Below are 14,751 nucleotides of genomic sequence, written 5' to 3' on the forward strand. Positions count from 1 at the left end.
CATCTCAGCAAGTAGTTGAGCGATAATTTTATACAAGTTGCCTGCAGCAGTTGCTAGAAACCACAACCACTGTGGCTGGTTTTACCTAGAGACAGCACTGCTTACAAACCAGTCGGGGGATGCTAATTTATCCCTAGTGGGGGAAAAATAAAAAACCCTGTACCACCGAGTAAACAGTCACTACGCATGTGAGTTCTTGGTAAATGCATCTTCTGAGACACACAACACCTGCAAAATATACTTGTGTATCTAATAATTGTATTAAATTAGGTGAATACATGTATGAATGACAAAATGAGGAGAATAGGTCCCCATTCATCAGAATTTCAGTAAATAATAAAATGTCAGTAAAAATAAATCAGTTACATACTCCAGCAGAGAGTCGTCAAACTTAAGCCCAGTTCATTTAAAACACGACTGCAGTTCGGGGTTGGGTGGACAGTTCTCTGATCCTTTGTCTGTGCTCGTGATGTCAGAGTGGCGTCAGGGTCGGCTCACAAGGATCATCCTGCAGGACGAAGACGTGACAACTAAGATAGAGAGCGACTGGAAGAGACTCAACACGCTGGCGCACTACCAGGTACAGACGTGCATTTACTGCAGAGATCACCTGAAAGTTTGTTTGTTAGCAGTTTCATCCACATGAAACCTTTTAGTAAGAATATAATATTTTCTCCACATTTGAAACATTTTCAGTAAAGAAACTTTTAACTGTTTATCTTGTCTAGTTGACATAAATACCATTTATTATTATTTTCCCTATTTTTTATTCCTTTCTTTGTTCTTGTCCCACAGTGCTTTAATTCCCCTCTTCCCTTCACTCCTTGTATGTATTTAGTCTGTGTTTCTGTCCTCGGTCTGTCGGCTGATTTGGATTTCTGTACAGCCTACACCGTAACCTGCACAAGTGGCTGATGCTGCTGCCGCCAGTCACTTGTGTGCACGATGGAGACAAATAAAATGTTAGGAGAGTGGTATTCACACGTTTTTCCCAAACACTCCAGCAAAAAGTATCCTGAACATCACAGCTGGAATCAATGGTGCTTAACAGACCAATCACAATTGTCGAGAGCTTTAAAAGTGCAGTTACATTTCTACCAGCAGCAGGTCGGGTTATGTCTCCACTATACAGTAAAAAGGAAGGTAGTGTTCATATTTCCACTCCTGATTTTAGCACCATTGTGTTAATAACTGAAGACCTTATGTAAGATTACATATAAGTCTTTCATTAATAGCTTAGTGGAATTCCTGACTTTTGCACACTAATGGGAAACATTGCTTTGTTACAGAAACCAGCCGAACATGTTGTTTGGTGAAAAGAACAGATGTTTTACTTGAAGAAGTCAATAAATCTTCTCAGTTTTCTTTCACAAATACAAGAAAGAATTGAAAATTAGACAGTTTGAAACTACTGACAACCACAAGCCAAACCTTTGAACCCAGACAGCACCAAAGCATTGATTTACGTAACATTATCCAGGAAAACTCTTATATTTAACATAATGTAATGGAACATACTATATAGTATAAGGAAACATAAAATTCTATTGCATGAAGTATTGTGATATAGTGTAACATAATGTAATCTAATATACATACAGTATAAGATCATTTTGAGGATTAAGAAGACTGTTGAAGATGTAATAGAATGAAAGAATGGTCTAATGTAAGTATACAGTCAGTCCACTTCATAATACTTAAACGGCACTCGTAAAATGACTGTGCAGCTGCAGATTGAAAACATTTCCTCTTGCCGATTTATTAAAATCTCAGCGGCCTGTGCACCCTCGCTCTCTGTTTGAGCTCCGAGCAAGTTCGTGTTCTTCATCAGCTCCTGCAGCGGCACGTGTGGATTTTATCAAGATTGTGGACGGGATAAGAATCGACTGGCTGAACGGATAATTAGTCAGCTGATTGATGGAGCGATTGGCTGACTAACTGATGTTTCACTGTGCATTGCTAGGTAACAGACGGCTCCGTGGTGGCGCTCGTCCAGAAGCAGGTTTCTGCCTACAACATCGCCAACTCCTTCACCTTCACCAGATCGCTGAGCAGATACGGTACTGAGCGCGCTCGCTCACACACACACACACACACACACACACAGTTATTAGGTTTTCTTGCTGGCCAGTTCTGCATCGTGTTTTATTGGCAGGGTTAATGGTTTCCAGACTTTTCATATATCAAATGCATCATTCTGGTTTATTTCACCTGACTGTATTTCCCGTTTCTATTACCTCCTCATAGGTCATGCAAACTTTTCATTCTCTACCACATTGCACATATTTCAAGAAATGGAGGAAAGTTTAATTTAGCAACAGTCCAAACATTTTTTTAACTGCAATTTAACATTTGCTGTACTGCCTGTACACGCTGCAGAAATGCCAGCATATCTGTTTTTAACAAACCTGAGGTAGCCTGGAGTCCTTCAAGTTTCAAGGTTATCATGACTGCCAATGGCATCGCCCGCTTGGACTGAATCCGCCACAGTATTAACACTGTGGTGGACTGCTGGCTCTAAAAGCAGCTCAGTGCATCCATTCAATTTGCTTATAAATCAAAGTAATGAGGGTTTGAAACGTCTTCACAAACTTAAAGAATGCTTTATGCTTCCTCCTTCTTCTGGTTTTTAAACTCGTACCATGATCTGGATTACTGGTAACCTGTACGGACAACCCAACCTCTACAGGAAGTCTCTCTCTTTTGTGTTTGAGCACAGCAGGAACTAGCAACTATCAAAGTTAGAAGAACGGCGTTTTTAGTCTTTAGTCTTTTGATATGAGTATACGGTGATTGATTTAGACAGTGTGGCAACACCATCAATCACCATCTTCAAACATGTTTTTAGGAAACAGTTGGCTCCAAAACTGGAAGCAAACACAGAGGATTGGACCGACAGTGAAGTGACAGAGAAAATCTAACACGATATTCACTCATCAAAATGAATTTTTTGTTCTCATGTCTTCTCAGCTTGCTACCTTCAGTGTCTGCCCACAGCTAGTTAACGTGAAGAGGAAATAAATGTATTTAACACGTCTGAGAGTCACAATAACTTTGGAGGTGGAAAGTAAAAGTTAGCACAACTCACTGAGACGCTACAGACGAATTAATGGGGAACACAGCAGTCAGAAATAATAATAATCTGAGATTGATTTAATCCATAACACTTGCGAGATTACAGCGTTTACATTCCGTTGGTGAAAATAAATTTTACACAGATGTATTTTTGAGGGCGTTACAAGTTATACAGATGTGGTTTGTTGGAAGTTATGCACAATGACTGTTTACCTTTATAGCTATAGCAGCTGTGTGGAAAACAGTGAAAGTTTAGTTTATATCCAGGCCAGATGTTGTTGTTCAGTTCTCACCATTAAAGCACAGTATTGACTCACAAAATCAGTGTTCAGCCTCTTCTTTTCTAACCAGATGACTAATCAGGAACATCTTTCTCTCTGTTTGTGCCATCAGAGTCTTTACTGAGAACATCCAGCAGTCCCGACAGCCTGAGATCCAGAGCTCCAATGATCACCCCAGACCAGGAAACTGGTAATATGGCAGCAGATATACTCAGATATAGTAACTTTCTTTACATTAGGATACATCTGTGGTGTTTTCATGTGTTAGACCTTTAAGTTTGTTTCAAAGATGCTGTGAAAGATGAACAGGATTCATTGCTTGTGTTGAGACAGCATTACATTTAACTTCTGTGACAGCACAGTCATGATCTTTGATATACTTGGACGTTTTGTCTATCTCAGACAAAAACTCTGCCAAGAAAAAGGAAATTATATTATCTAGATACCAAAAATGATAATATTGGAGTTCTATAGTTAATGAATAACACCTGAAATAAAGTTTGACACAGGGTACCTACAGAGTGATGCCAGTTTTTGGCAAATTTGCAGGTAATTGCTTCAAATAAATTGATAATAAACCAAAGAAAGGAGTAAAACTGAGACTTCTGTGGCTTCTGGAAAACTGGGATTGGTAATCGAGCCTTTGTGTCTTTCCAGGAACTAAACTGTGGCACCTGGTGAAAAATCATGAGCACAGCGACCAGAGAGAAGGAGACCGTGGCAGCAAGATGGTTTCTGAAATCTACCTGACCAGACTTCTAGCAACCAAGGTACCTCAAACAAAACAGCACAAGCCTTCACAGATGTCAGTGTGGGGCTTAAGATTAAAGTTACAGTAATGCCTTAAAGTATGGCTGTAATAATCATCTTCATTGTACGCAGAGACTGTAGTTTCAGAAGATGTACATTTTGTATATTATAATCTAGTTTAATTAAAATAGGTAAAATGTTAATTTTAACCTTCTGAATTTGTCCAATGTTTCTGGTTAATGATCTTTTTTTTCTATTATCGAATTTTTAAATATTTAAACCTTTGTTTTGGTCCTCGCACCAACAGGGGACGCTGCAGAAGTTTGTGGATGACCTGTTTGAGACTGTGTTTAGCACCGCCCATCGTGGCTCTGCACTCCCATTGGCCATAAAATACATGTTCGACTTCTTAGACGAGCAGGCCGACAAACGACAGATAACTGACCCAGACGTCCGACACACCTGGAAGAGCAACTGGTGAGAGAAAGTTGCTCAAGAATGTGGATTTTAAAAAAATTATAAGGTAAAGTCACAGCTGTTTAAATGTTTTTTAAAAACATCTCTTTTCTCTGTTCTTGCAGCCTTCCTCTCAGGTTCTGGGTGAATGTTATTAAGAATCCTCAGTTTGTGTTCGACATCCACAAGAGCAGCATCACCGACGCTTGCTTGTCAGTCGTCGCTCAGACCTTCATGGATTCCTGCTCGACGTCTGAACATCGGCTCGGCAAAGACTCTCCATCCAACAAACTGCTCTACGCGAAGGACATCCCCAACTACAAGAGCTGGGTGGAAAGGTAGATAGCACGCTAACTTATTAACTAATACATCCTGTGTAAAGCAAGTATCTAACGTGCTAATTAATTTATATATTTAAGAAAAATAAATGAGTGAGCTGGGTTTAGGTGTAAATAACCAGTTAACTAACCTGCTAATATTAGCTGATGCCCTATGACAAGAAAGTGACTGATCAATATAACCTGTCAGAATTAATATGTTAAAGTAGCTACTACAGCTTAATTTACATTCTGAAGAGCAGAACTGTAGAAAGAAAGAAAGAAGAAAGGCTTGCAGAGACTGAGACTCTTGCCTTATTAGAATAATAGTATGGGGTCATAATCACATTAATTAGTGCTGATGATTAATAAGGCCTGCTCATGCAAAATGTAAAAATATTACACCATTAGAGCTGGCGACTTGGGTAATTATCCTGGTAAATTAACCCAAAAGCTACACATTAACTTGCTGATGCAGTTAAAGTCTGAAGTTAGTCACCACAGCTAACTTTGTCTGTGTCCTTCAGGTATTACAGGGATATAGCCAAGATGCCTAGCATCAGCGATCAGGACATGGACGCATACCTGGTGGAGCAGTCCCGACTCCACGGAAATGAGTTCAACACACTGAGTGCACTCAGCGAGCTCTACTTCTACATCAACAAGTACAAGGAAGAGGTGAGTGAGTTAGTAACTTTGAGGTTTGACATTGGCATTCGCTACATGACTGATGTTGTAAAAGCAACTAACACGACCTTCCAGTTCTTTGGTTCCCCTTAAGACTTGCCTCATCAACTTACCTTACATGGCAGTAAAATAATAAATCAGCTAGTCATCCAACCCTGACCTTGAGCAAGACGATCCTTTCCCACATCCTCTGAACCACTCGTAGCACCTCTATCAAAATAACATTTTCACTGATGCACGAACAAGTTTGTTTATATCAGGGACATGAAGCAATACCCTTAGCTGATATCATTTCTTCTGTTTTTCCCGCATGTGCAGATCCTAACAGCACTGGACCGGGATGGGTACTGTCGCAAACACAAACTGAGGCACAAACTGGAGCAAGCCATCAATCTGATGTCTGGAAGCAGCTGAGAGAAGGGGAAGGATGAATGGACTGATGGATTGATGGATGGGGGGGGGGGGGGGGGGGGGGGGGGGGGCGTGGGAAGATGAATGGGGGAGGGGGAAATGAGGGCATTTGGTTTTTCTGAACTGTTCAAACAGTCAGCCGAACTGCTCCATGTTGGACCGAACTGACAGCCGCAGCTCCAGTTGCATTAGCAATCAATCTATCAGTAATTTATTTGTCAGTTGATGGATTGATTGACTTGAAGATCGACTGGCTGGGTGGGACCCCAACTACCTCCATTTGGTGGATTTTTGGGGTGGAAAATTGATTTCCAAACCGATGCGGATACATTTACTATGGAACTTTGAGTCATTTGGGGGCAAAAAATAACCCTTCTAGATGCATCTGTCGGTTTGGATTTGATTTTACTGCAAGCAGGGATCAAACAAAGGGGATGTAGCTGTGGGCTAAAGACTGTGTCACGTTTCTCCGAACAGTGGATGTGACGTGAGAACAAAGTGACCTGACTTCAGCTTGCTTCGGAACTTAACAGGTGCTTGGTTGAAAGGTCGGATCAAGTTTCCATGAAAGCTACAGACTACACTTTGAAAAGCTTGTTCTGTCTGAAGGATCAAGAAACTACGCCTATGGTCAGACAGTCACAGGAAAAACACAACAGGCTGGATTGAACTTTAAGAGCCTCATCATAATCTGAACAAGTCCAGGGCTAAGTCAAGGCCTACCACAGAGGTTCAAAGCCTCTTTACTGATGTCGTAACTTTGGACCACTTATCCTCAACCATACCCTTAGCATTGTCTGGAAGAATCCACTGTAAGGAAGTCAGGTCAGAACTTGAGGCTGGAAGCGACAAAGTCAAGTCACCGATTTGGAATATCTGACCCTACCGTGGACTTTTTTGGATTCAGTTGGTTGTTTTAAGCTTTAATGAAGAAGACGAAAGCAAATAAACTAAATGTCCAATAAACCGATGGCTTGACCTTAACTTGAAATCACTGGATGCTAAGAGGATTTGGACATAGAGTAATAAGGACTCTGAAGGGAGATGATATAACTTGACCTTGGACTTGTTCGGCCAAGCCTCGTCAGGATCTAAATGTTTCTAAGTTGCTGTTTAAATAACCACTCGATTCTCTGGACAATCACTCTATACCACAGCACACTGAGCCCGATGCCTACTGACAGACCAGTACCTGTGTCCATAACCGTTTCCCGTCCTCCCTCTTTTCTTCACAGTCCATCAAAAGTTTACCTCCTAATTTTCCTCGTCCTACTCCTTCTCTACCTTCCTTTTCTTTCCTTCTTCGCTCTTTCTCCCCACCTTTGATTCCTGCTCGTCCTCGACCCTCGACCCTCCATCATTGGTCAGTCATGCTGGCCTCTGGCCATCCTACTGGCCAAGAAGACTCTTTAGTAATGTACTGCCCGACCAATCAAGACTGTGGAATTCGCCAGAATTGTGAATAATTTACTAGAAGTGAATATAAACGAATATAGCATTACGTTTTGAATACATTCCAGCACAGGCACACAGGCAAGGTCTGTAAATAAGTAGGTTGACTGTAGAATTTTTCAACAGAAAAAATCTCCAAAAGTGGAGTAACAGGCATTTTTCAGGCCCACAAGAACCTAGACGCTGGGGTCCTGGATACAAACTTTGACGTTTATTGGTGCAGCGCTTTATCGACAGACCTTGCACATACATATACAGCCATGCTTTACAGCACCATGCTAAACATGCCCAGGGGGAAATACTGTGCAGAGCTACAAGCCCAGTGCCATGTAAAGACCGGACCGGATCACATCAGAACTGGACCGGACTTGGACCAAATCCGGACTGAAAACAACCCGGAATAGAATTTTAGCCGGACCGGACTCAAGAACTCTTAAGACTTGTGGCCATAATTGTAAACAACAAAAAAAAGAAAGATAATAATGATGACAAAGTATAAAAAAAGAATACAAAAGAAAGGAAAAAAATATTGAAATGTTAACATGTAATAAGAACTTTGTGGATTTGACGGTATGGATTTTAAAGAGCTGAACTTGTATACTGAACGTTATGCTACATCAGAATCTGGAGGAAGAGCAAGAGCCAGGAGGCAGAGCGACGGTTCAAGCCAAACCAAGACCGTCCCCTCACCATCGGATCAGGCCCAGACCCAACCAAACTGGATTCAACTGGAGTCTGTTGTGTTAGAAGCTCTGTATGTGGAAGATGAGGAAACAAACTGAACTTTTTGGTGCTTTTATTTGCCAAACTGGTTGTTTGTTTGAACAGATTTCCAGAGCGGCATTGGATGGAGGTTTGTCCTGAAGGTTTGGGTAGCGTTATAGGCAGCGCTTCAGATGGAGTCTGAGCTTTTGTTGCCTCATCCAGGGCTTTCACACACCTAAGTTCTAAAACCTTACAAGTAAAAATTATGCTCACGAAGAAGTTTGGAACTACTGCAACTCAGAAAAGCTCTGTGTGAAAAGCTCTTATTCTCTGTGTGAACGTCGGCCTTTCCAACATGGCAACAATGCACCCTTCAACCTCCCAGTCCCACCTGTGTGGTAGAACATTTTCACATCATGAAACTGGCTTGTAAATATTGCCCAAAGGTCAGTTTGGGATGTAGTTTGATTGCATAGGTATTTGGCCTTTTGAAAACTAAAAACACAAACTAACCTCTACTCAACAATGATTTGAGGCAGATTTTAATCTTCTAGTTCTGTCGAACTATATGACATCCAGCAAACAACTTGCACCAGAACTGGTCAGTCAAAACTAATGTTGTGTAAATGTGTGCCAGTGGAAGACTGGTATGTATTTTTTTGCTTTCCCCTTTTAAATAAGATGCAAACTGCTTCAGGGCCTTTCACGTTTAAGCTTCTAACAGGAACAAGATTTTAGGTCCTCAACTTTTTTGGTGTGTTTAAATATAGTTCAAAAACCAGAAAAGTTCTTGCATATTTCTGCCAACTTACAGCTGATTGCCAGAAAATGTCATTAATGTTAATGTATAAAAAAAATGTTTGATGAGAGGTTTGACTGAATGTAGACCGTAAAGTGTAGACCATTTTTATACACAAGAGGAAAACTAATAGGTAAAAAAAAGTTGTACACACACATGGTGTTTGTAGATTTAAATTGAGAATGAGAAATAACCCAGAAAGCATATCTTTAGCGTAAGATGGTGTCCAGGTTAGTAACCTGCAGGTTAGTCCTATATGCAAACCACAGAAAACCCGAAACATCAATGGTTTTACCAAGCTGTGAAAAAAAACTCAACGGGGTTGTCAAAACTTAAAGCCAGTTTTTTTGCGTGAAAATGTTCTTCCACCATGAAGCATCTGTCTTTTGGCTCTCTGCAATGCCATAGAGCAACCAAGCACCTTTTGTTTTTTCTTTCTTGCTGATGTTTCACTGTCGTTTGAATCTTTGGGGTCAAAAGGACCTGAGTGAGGGAGGGAGGATTGAGGAAAAGGAGGAAAGGGTCCTGATAAAAGACTGCCTTTAAGATGATTAATTGTAGAACAGGGAGGGAAGCCACTACCATACCAATACCACTGTTCACCAACCTGTATGTGTGTGTGTGTGTGTGTGTGTGTGTTTTCCTGCTGCTGCTGCAGTGGAAACTCAGCCATTAAATCACTGATCGTATCTGCAGCTCAATTAAAAATCTTTTTCTTTGTAGTTGCACCGTTTAAATCACCTGATCTGTATCTTTGATGCATTTGAAATCTCAAATCAGATCTCCAGTCTTTTTGTAAAAAAAATAATGAAAATCTCAGCTCGCCCTTTAAACTCAAAGTCATCAAGAACAGATAAATCGGATATAATTCAGCGCATCGTGTTTGATCAGGCTTCACCTTTCTGTTGATGCGATGAGGTGGAGGAGAGAAGAAAACCAGCGAATACTGAAAAAAAAAGGTGCTGGGCGATGCATATAAACTGTAGGGCAGGAGTAAACTCCCTCTGCATGCTGAAAAGTGAGGAAGAGGAGAAATTACTGTTGAACTGCAGAGAGAAGGGGTATTTTTGTGCCAAAAGGTGAAAAAGAAAACCTGAATTCCTTCAAATGTAAATAGGAGAAATAAATGTTAGAGTAACACGGGAGGTTGAGGATGAAAGCGGGAGGTCAGATTCTCTTTTTGCATGCTAAAGTGTGAGGAGGAAGGATGGAGGGAGATGCTGCCGGAATACTGAGAGGGAGGAGAGAGGGAGAATACTGATCAGGCCGAAAAAAGATGGAGGCAACGTCATCCATCAAACCGACTGGGGAAGGAAAGGTCTCTGAGAAGAAGAGGAGGCAAAAACGCTCCATGCTCATTTCAGTTACTCGTGCGAACGTAAAGTTCATTATAGAGAGAAATCAGAGGATGGAAGGTAAAAGTTTTAGGGGCAGGAATGACTAAAGGTGTGCAGGGGCAAATACTAAAGACTGTTTCTGTTATACCTGCATTCCTAGTGTCATGGCAATAGTTGCATAACATGAATCTGTTTTTAGCATTGGTGCCAATGTAGCTTTTTTATGTTAGCATGAACATTAAACAGCACAAGATGTGACTTTAAAATTATAGCTTTTTAGTTTTATGCTGTTTAATGAGATACCCTCAAATTACCAGAACTGACCAGACCATCATCTCAGCAGCTCAGCCCCCCTCTGCTGATCATACTTACACGTGGATAAACAAATGAGCGATTGGCTAGCTAGCATGTCAAGAGCTGGCAGTTTGTAGCACGCTAATTACATGTTGCATTTTCGTCTGGGCAAGGACTGGTTTGTGGCAGAGACATTACAAGAAATCTCCTGCAAAAAGTCCTGAAAAGATCAGCTGTTGATTGGCACTTTCGGATCAATGAGCCTATCAACAGCCACACTATGATAACTATGATAACTACTTACTGTAGCAGAAAGGCTGGATCTACTTAAAGCAGTTTTTACAGATTTAAGTTGTGGTTCCCTGCATGTAGTTTTTATGCTGTCATAGGAATTAATGGTGGGACTGTCTCCACGTTTAATTTAGGGGCTTCAACATAATTGCCTATAGGAGTTTCCAAGATGGCTGTCACAACTTGCTTCTAGAAGGAGTTTTCTTGTGGTTGAGTAGTTCGCCAATTTGTATTTCTTTGTTGTTTGTCCAGAAAAAACAATCCTCATGCTAATTGCAGATATTAAGCTGAGTTGCTATGATTAAAAATTCCTATTGGTAGCCTTAAATTGTGGCAACGAAAATAACAGATTTATTTTACATCATGCATTCATGAATTGCCATGAGACTGAGCTCATGATTTTATTTCCAGATGTTCCATTTGCACCAAGGCCAATATTCCACTTTTCTTTGATACCTGAATCCTGCTTTTAGTTGGGCAAACCAACGAATGGTAATGGAAGCATTTCGTCCATGAAGCTCGGGCTCGTCAGATGTAGTGACACTCTTTCCTGGTGCAGCACTGAACGCATCTCACAAACTCCTGAGAGGTTCCATCTGATGTCAGCCGCCAACAGACTTCGATACAACGAATACTAGCAAATAAAGTGAATAGGAAAAGAAAACCTTTACAATCAAGTTTAAATTCAGCTGGGATAAAACGATGCTTGGGTGGGTTTCCACTGTGGTAGCAAGAATGTGTGTGTGTACATTTTAACATCATGTCCATCCTCTGAACACACACGTGCACCTGGGAGGAGGCAACAGAGACTGAAGGAGAGCGAAGTTAAATTCCTGTGACAACAAAACAAAAAACAGATTGATTTACACCCTGTTTTACGTGCATCCATCCACACACACACACACACACAACTCAGCGTTTTTAACATTCTCCAGTGGTGAGATATTTATTATTTTTGTTTTAATTTATTTTTTACAATGGGTTATATTTATTGTTGGAGGATGTAGACAGTTTTATTAGTTTGTACAGCGTTAAAGCAGAAGGAAGAGCCCAACAGCATCAGACGTTAATTGCGCACACACACACACATATATACACACACACACACACACACTTTAACAGGTCATAAAACAGTCCATGTGCAGCCTGGGAAACAGCCAGAACTGTTGGTCACACTTCATATTCATTCTTGCCATTTTAATTTTTTAACTCATTACTTGTTTCCTGCATTTATGTCCAGTTTAAGAGCAGTCAGAAACAGGACGTGTCGAAAAACATTGAGAAATGTGACAAATCGTTCTGGTTCAGTCGGTCATTTCCCATCGTGCACATAGTCAATTCATCAAATCCATTCGTCTGTCTGTTTCCTCTCAGCCTGGAGTTATTAACCAAGAAGGAGGCAGAGAGACTGATCAATTTTATTGATCAGAATCGCCCATCAGACTCACTTCACTCACATGGCGAACCGTCTGACGAGTTGTTGAATCGTTCGACTCCTTACCAGACGATGTTCTTAAGGAGTTTTAAAAGCAAAGAAGGGGTTGGGGAAAGACATCAGCAGGGAAATGGAGCTCTCCCACTGAAGATCAATTGACAAAAATACATTTAGTATAATGGTGTTGTTCTTATTTTTGACAGAAAATAAACAAGTTGATTTAATGTTTATCATTTTGTATTTTTTCTTAGGAATCTCTTATTTGAAACTAGTTGCTCCATTCATCGTATTCTTACTGTACACTAATCCCCCATTGGTTAAAAAATGGATTTTTCTATTTTTCTGTTATATTTCCATCCATTGTGTTATTTCGAAGAATTGGATTTGAAATCAGTGCTAGAAACTACAAAAATGTCCCCTTCAAACCTAATGAAGAGTTTATCGTCCATCTGTAATGGAATCAATACCCAATGAAGAGTTCGACATATTTATCAGATTCTTTGGAAACAATCAGGTGACCACGGAGAACAAATCCACCTTCATATTATGTATTGTTTATCATTTAGATGAATCTGACCATAATTCTTAACTTTCTGGGAAATCTCTTAACCAACAATTTATCATTAATGGTATCTTAAGATGCAAGTCACATTGTAAAGCTTTCATTGAATTCCTGTGGGAAAAAAATCCATTTTATACTAATGGTAGATTAAACTCAATGGTATAACTGCCATTAATAATCTGCGGGAGGTTCAGTAATCAGCAGCAGAAGTAGGTCAGAGAGTTTCCCTACAGAAAACTTGCACTGACCTCCCATTGGAAATCAATGGGAGCTGGCTGACCCCACCTCATTAGGCCCCTCCCACCCCTGCAGACTCCAGACAGACAGTTGGGTGACTGACAGACGAGTTGAGCCAACAGCGGATCCCAGCGGGCTTCATTGTACCATAGCAACAGCGAATCACTGGACTCCCCTCTGAGCTCAAACGGGGGGGTCAGATGTCTTTATTGTACCATAATATGATTATTATTACTACAGTTATAATTATTATTAATATTCTGAGCGGAGGCTTCTTGGTTGCTGTGCCATCAGGATCCACAGCATTCAAATAAATTTTATCTATAAGCACTTTCAGAATATAGTCCTGGATTTTAAACACACAGTCCAAAAGTCCTGGTCTGGGTCCCTGAACCACCAGTCGAGAAGCGCCGCTCACACTGGATCTTGTGTCTTAGTTCAGGATCTGATTGTTCATTCAGGCGGTGTTTGGGGTGCTGCGAGCGTTGGATCATGAGGCTTCACCAAGCAAACTTTGATAAATCCCTGTCATTATTTATTAGGAAGCTGACGGTGAATCTAGTTTATGAATCACGGCCGGATGCCACATATTATTATGACTAAAATTTGGTAGAGCTGCAATTTTTGAAGTTCAATAGCAGCTGTCTCATGATAATTATAAAAAGATATAATCAAAAATGCAAGATGTTTATTGTACAGGGCATGGCTGTCAGCATGACTGTAGATGTCATGTATAGCTCTTTTTTAGATATATAATAAATATATAACCTAAAAAAACAGGTGACCATGCGCGACAGTCCAAAAATCACATTATTTCATTAGTAATTACACATAAATGTAAGATTTAAACATTTTACTTTTACAAAATAAAAACATTCCCTTTTAACCATCTGCCACAAACAAATTAATACTTTTTGTCCTCCACCATTATACTCATTTTTTTCAGTTTTGGCTGGAAATAACCTGTCACAAAAACCAATGATAGGCTTCTTTCAGTATTTATGTGTTATGTTTTTAGATTTTCACAAACTGTCACAACTTTCAAGCAATCCTGAACTTTTCTGCTAATTTCTTACATGTTTACAACATTCAGATTAACTGCTAATTGAGGCACCTAAAACTTTACTGTACAACTAAACGCCGCGTCAGTCGTGTGCTGAGGGAAACGTATTTGTCCAATGAAATTGCGATTGCAATATCTTCTCACTTAGTTTGCTGTTTTTTATAGCTTGAAGTTCCTGTTTTGGTCCACTGTGTGGTTAGGTTTAGAATAGGATCATGGTTTGGGTTTAATCCTGTCACGATGTTAAGCGCATTAAAAATGTCTCCATTTCTAAATTACCCAAATAACTGCCCAGTCAGTAACTGTAGAGCTCATGAAACCCAGTGAGGGCTTCTGCTTGGAGGTGGCTTAAAGCAAAATCCAAGTTGTAGTGCGAGAAATCTAAAAAATGTAGTAAGAAGGATAGTTTGATGTCGTCTTTGTTGTGAAAATTAAAAGAACAAACAAAAGGATTTATCATGTTGCCTTATCAGCATTTATCACCTGTTTATATTATTTCCAGCCTCAACAAACCTTCTGTACAATCATTCCAGACCAGTTTCCTTTAGAAATGTTTTCCCATCAAACACAAAGAAAATGGTATTGAAAGTATCCACACA

The 14,751-nt window shown here is 40.2% G+C and overlaps 1 protein-coding gene across 1 annotated transcript in view; it reads left to right on the forward strand.

Moving 5' to 3' along the window:
* plxna3 (plexin A3) overlaps positions 1-6,022 on the forward strand; it is a 137,153-nt gene extending 131,131 nt beyond the window's left edge. The window contains exons 31-38 of the mRNA XM_026154649.2: positions 477-580; positions 1,964-2,060; positions 3,469-3,546; positions 4,014-4,126; positions 4,414-4,583; positions 4,688-4,900; positions 5,407-5,557; positions 5,885-6,022. Coding sequence (XP_026010434.1) covers positions 477-580; positions 1,964-2,060; positions 3,469-3,546; positions 4,014-4,126; positions 4,414-4,583; positions 4,688-4,900; positions 5,407-5,557; positions 5,885-5,980 — 1,022 coding nt within the window. The 3' untranslated portion in view covers positions 5,981-6,022. The remainder of the gene's footprint in view (positions 1-476; positions 581-1,963; positions 2,061-3,468; positions 3,547-4,013; positions 4,127-4,413; positions 4,584-4,687; positions 4,901-5,406; positions 5,558-5,884) is intronic.
* Positions 6,023-14,751: the final 8,729 nt, after the last annotated feature.

This window comes from Astatotilapia calliptera, chromosome 20 (assembly GCF_964374335.1).
Source record: "Astatotilapia calliptera chromosome 20, fAstCal68.1, whole genome shotgun sequence".
NCBI lineage: Eukaryota > Metazoa > Chordata > Actinopteri > Cichliformes > Cichlidae > Astatotilapia > Astatotilapia calliptera.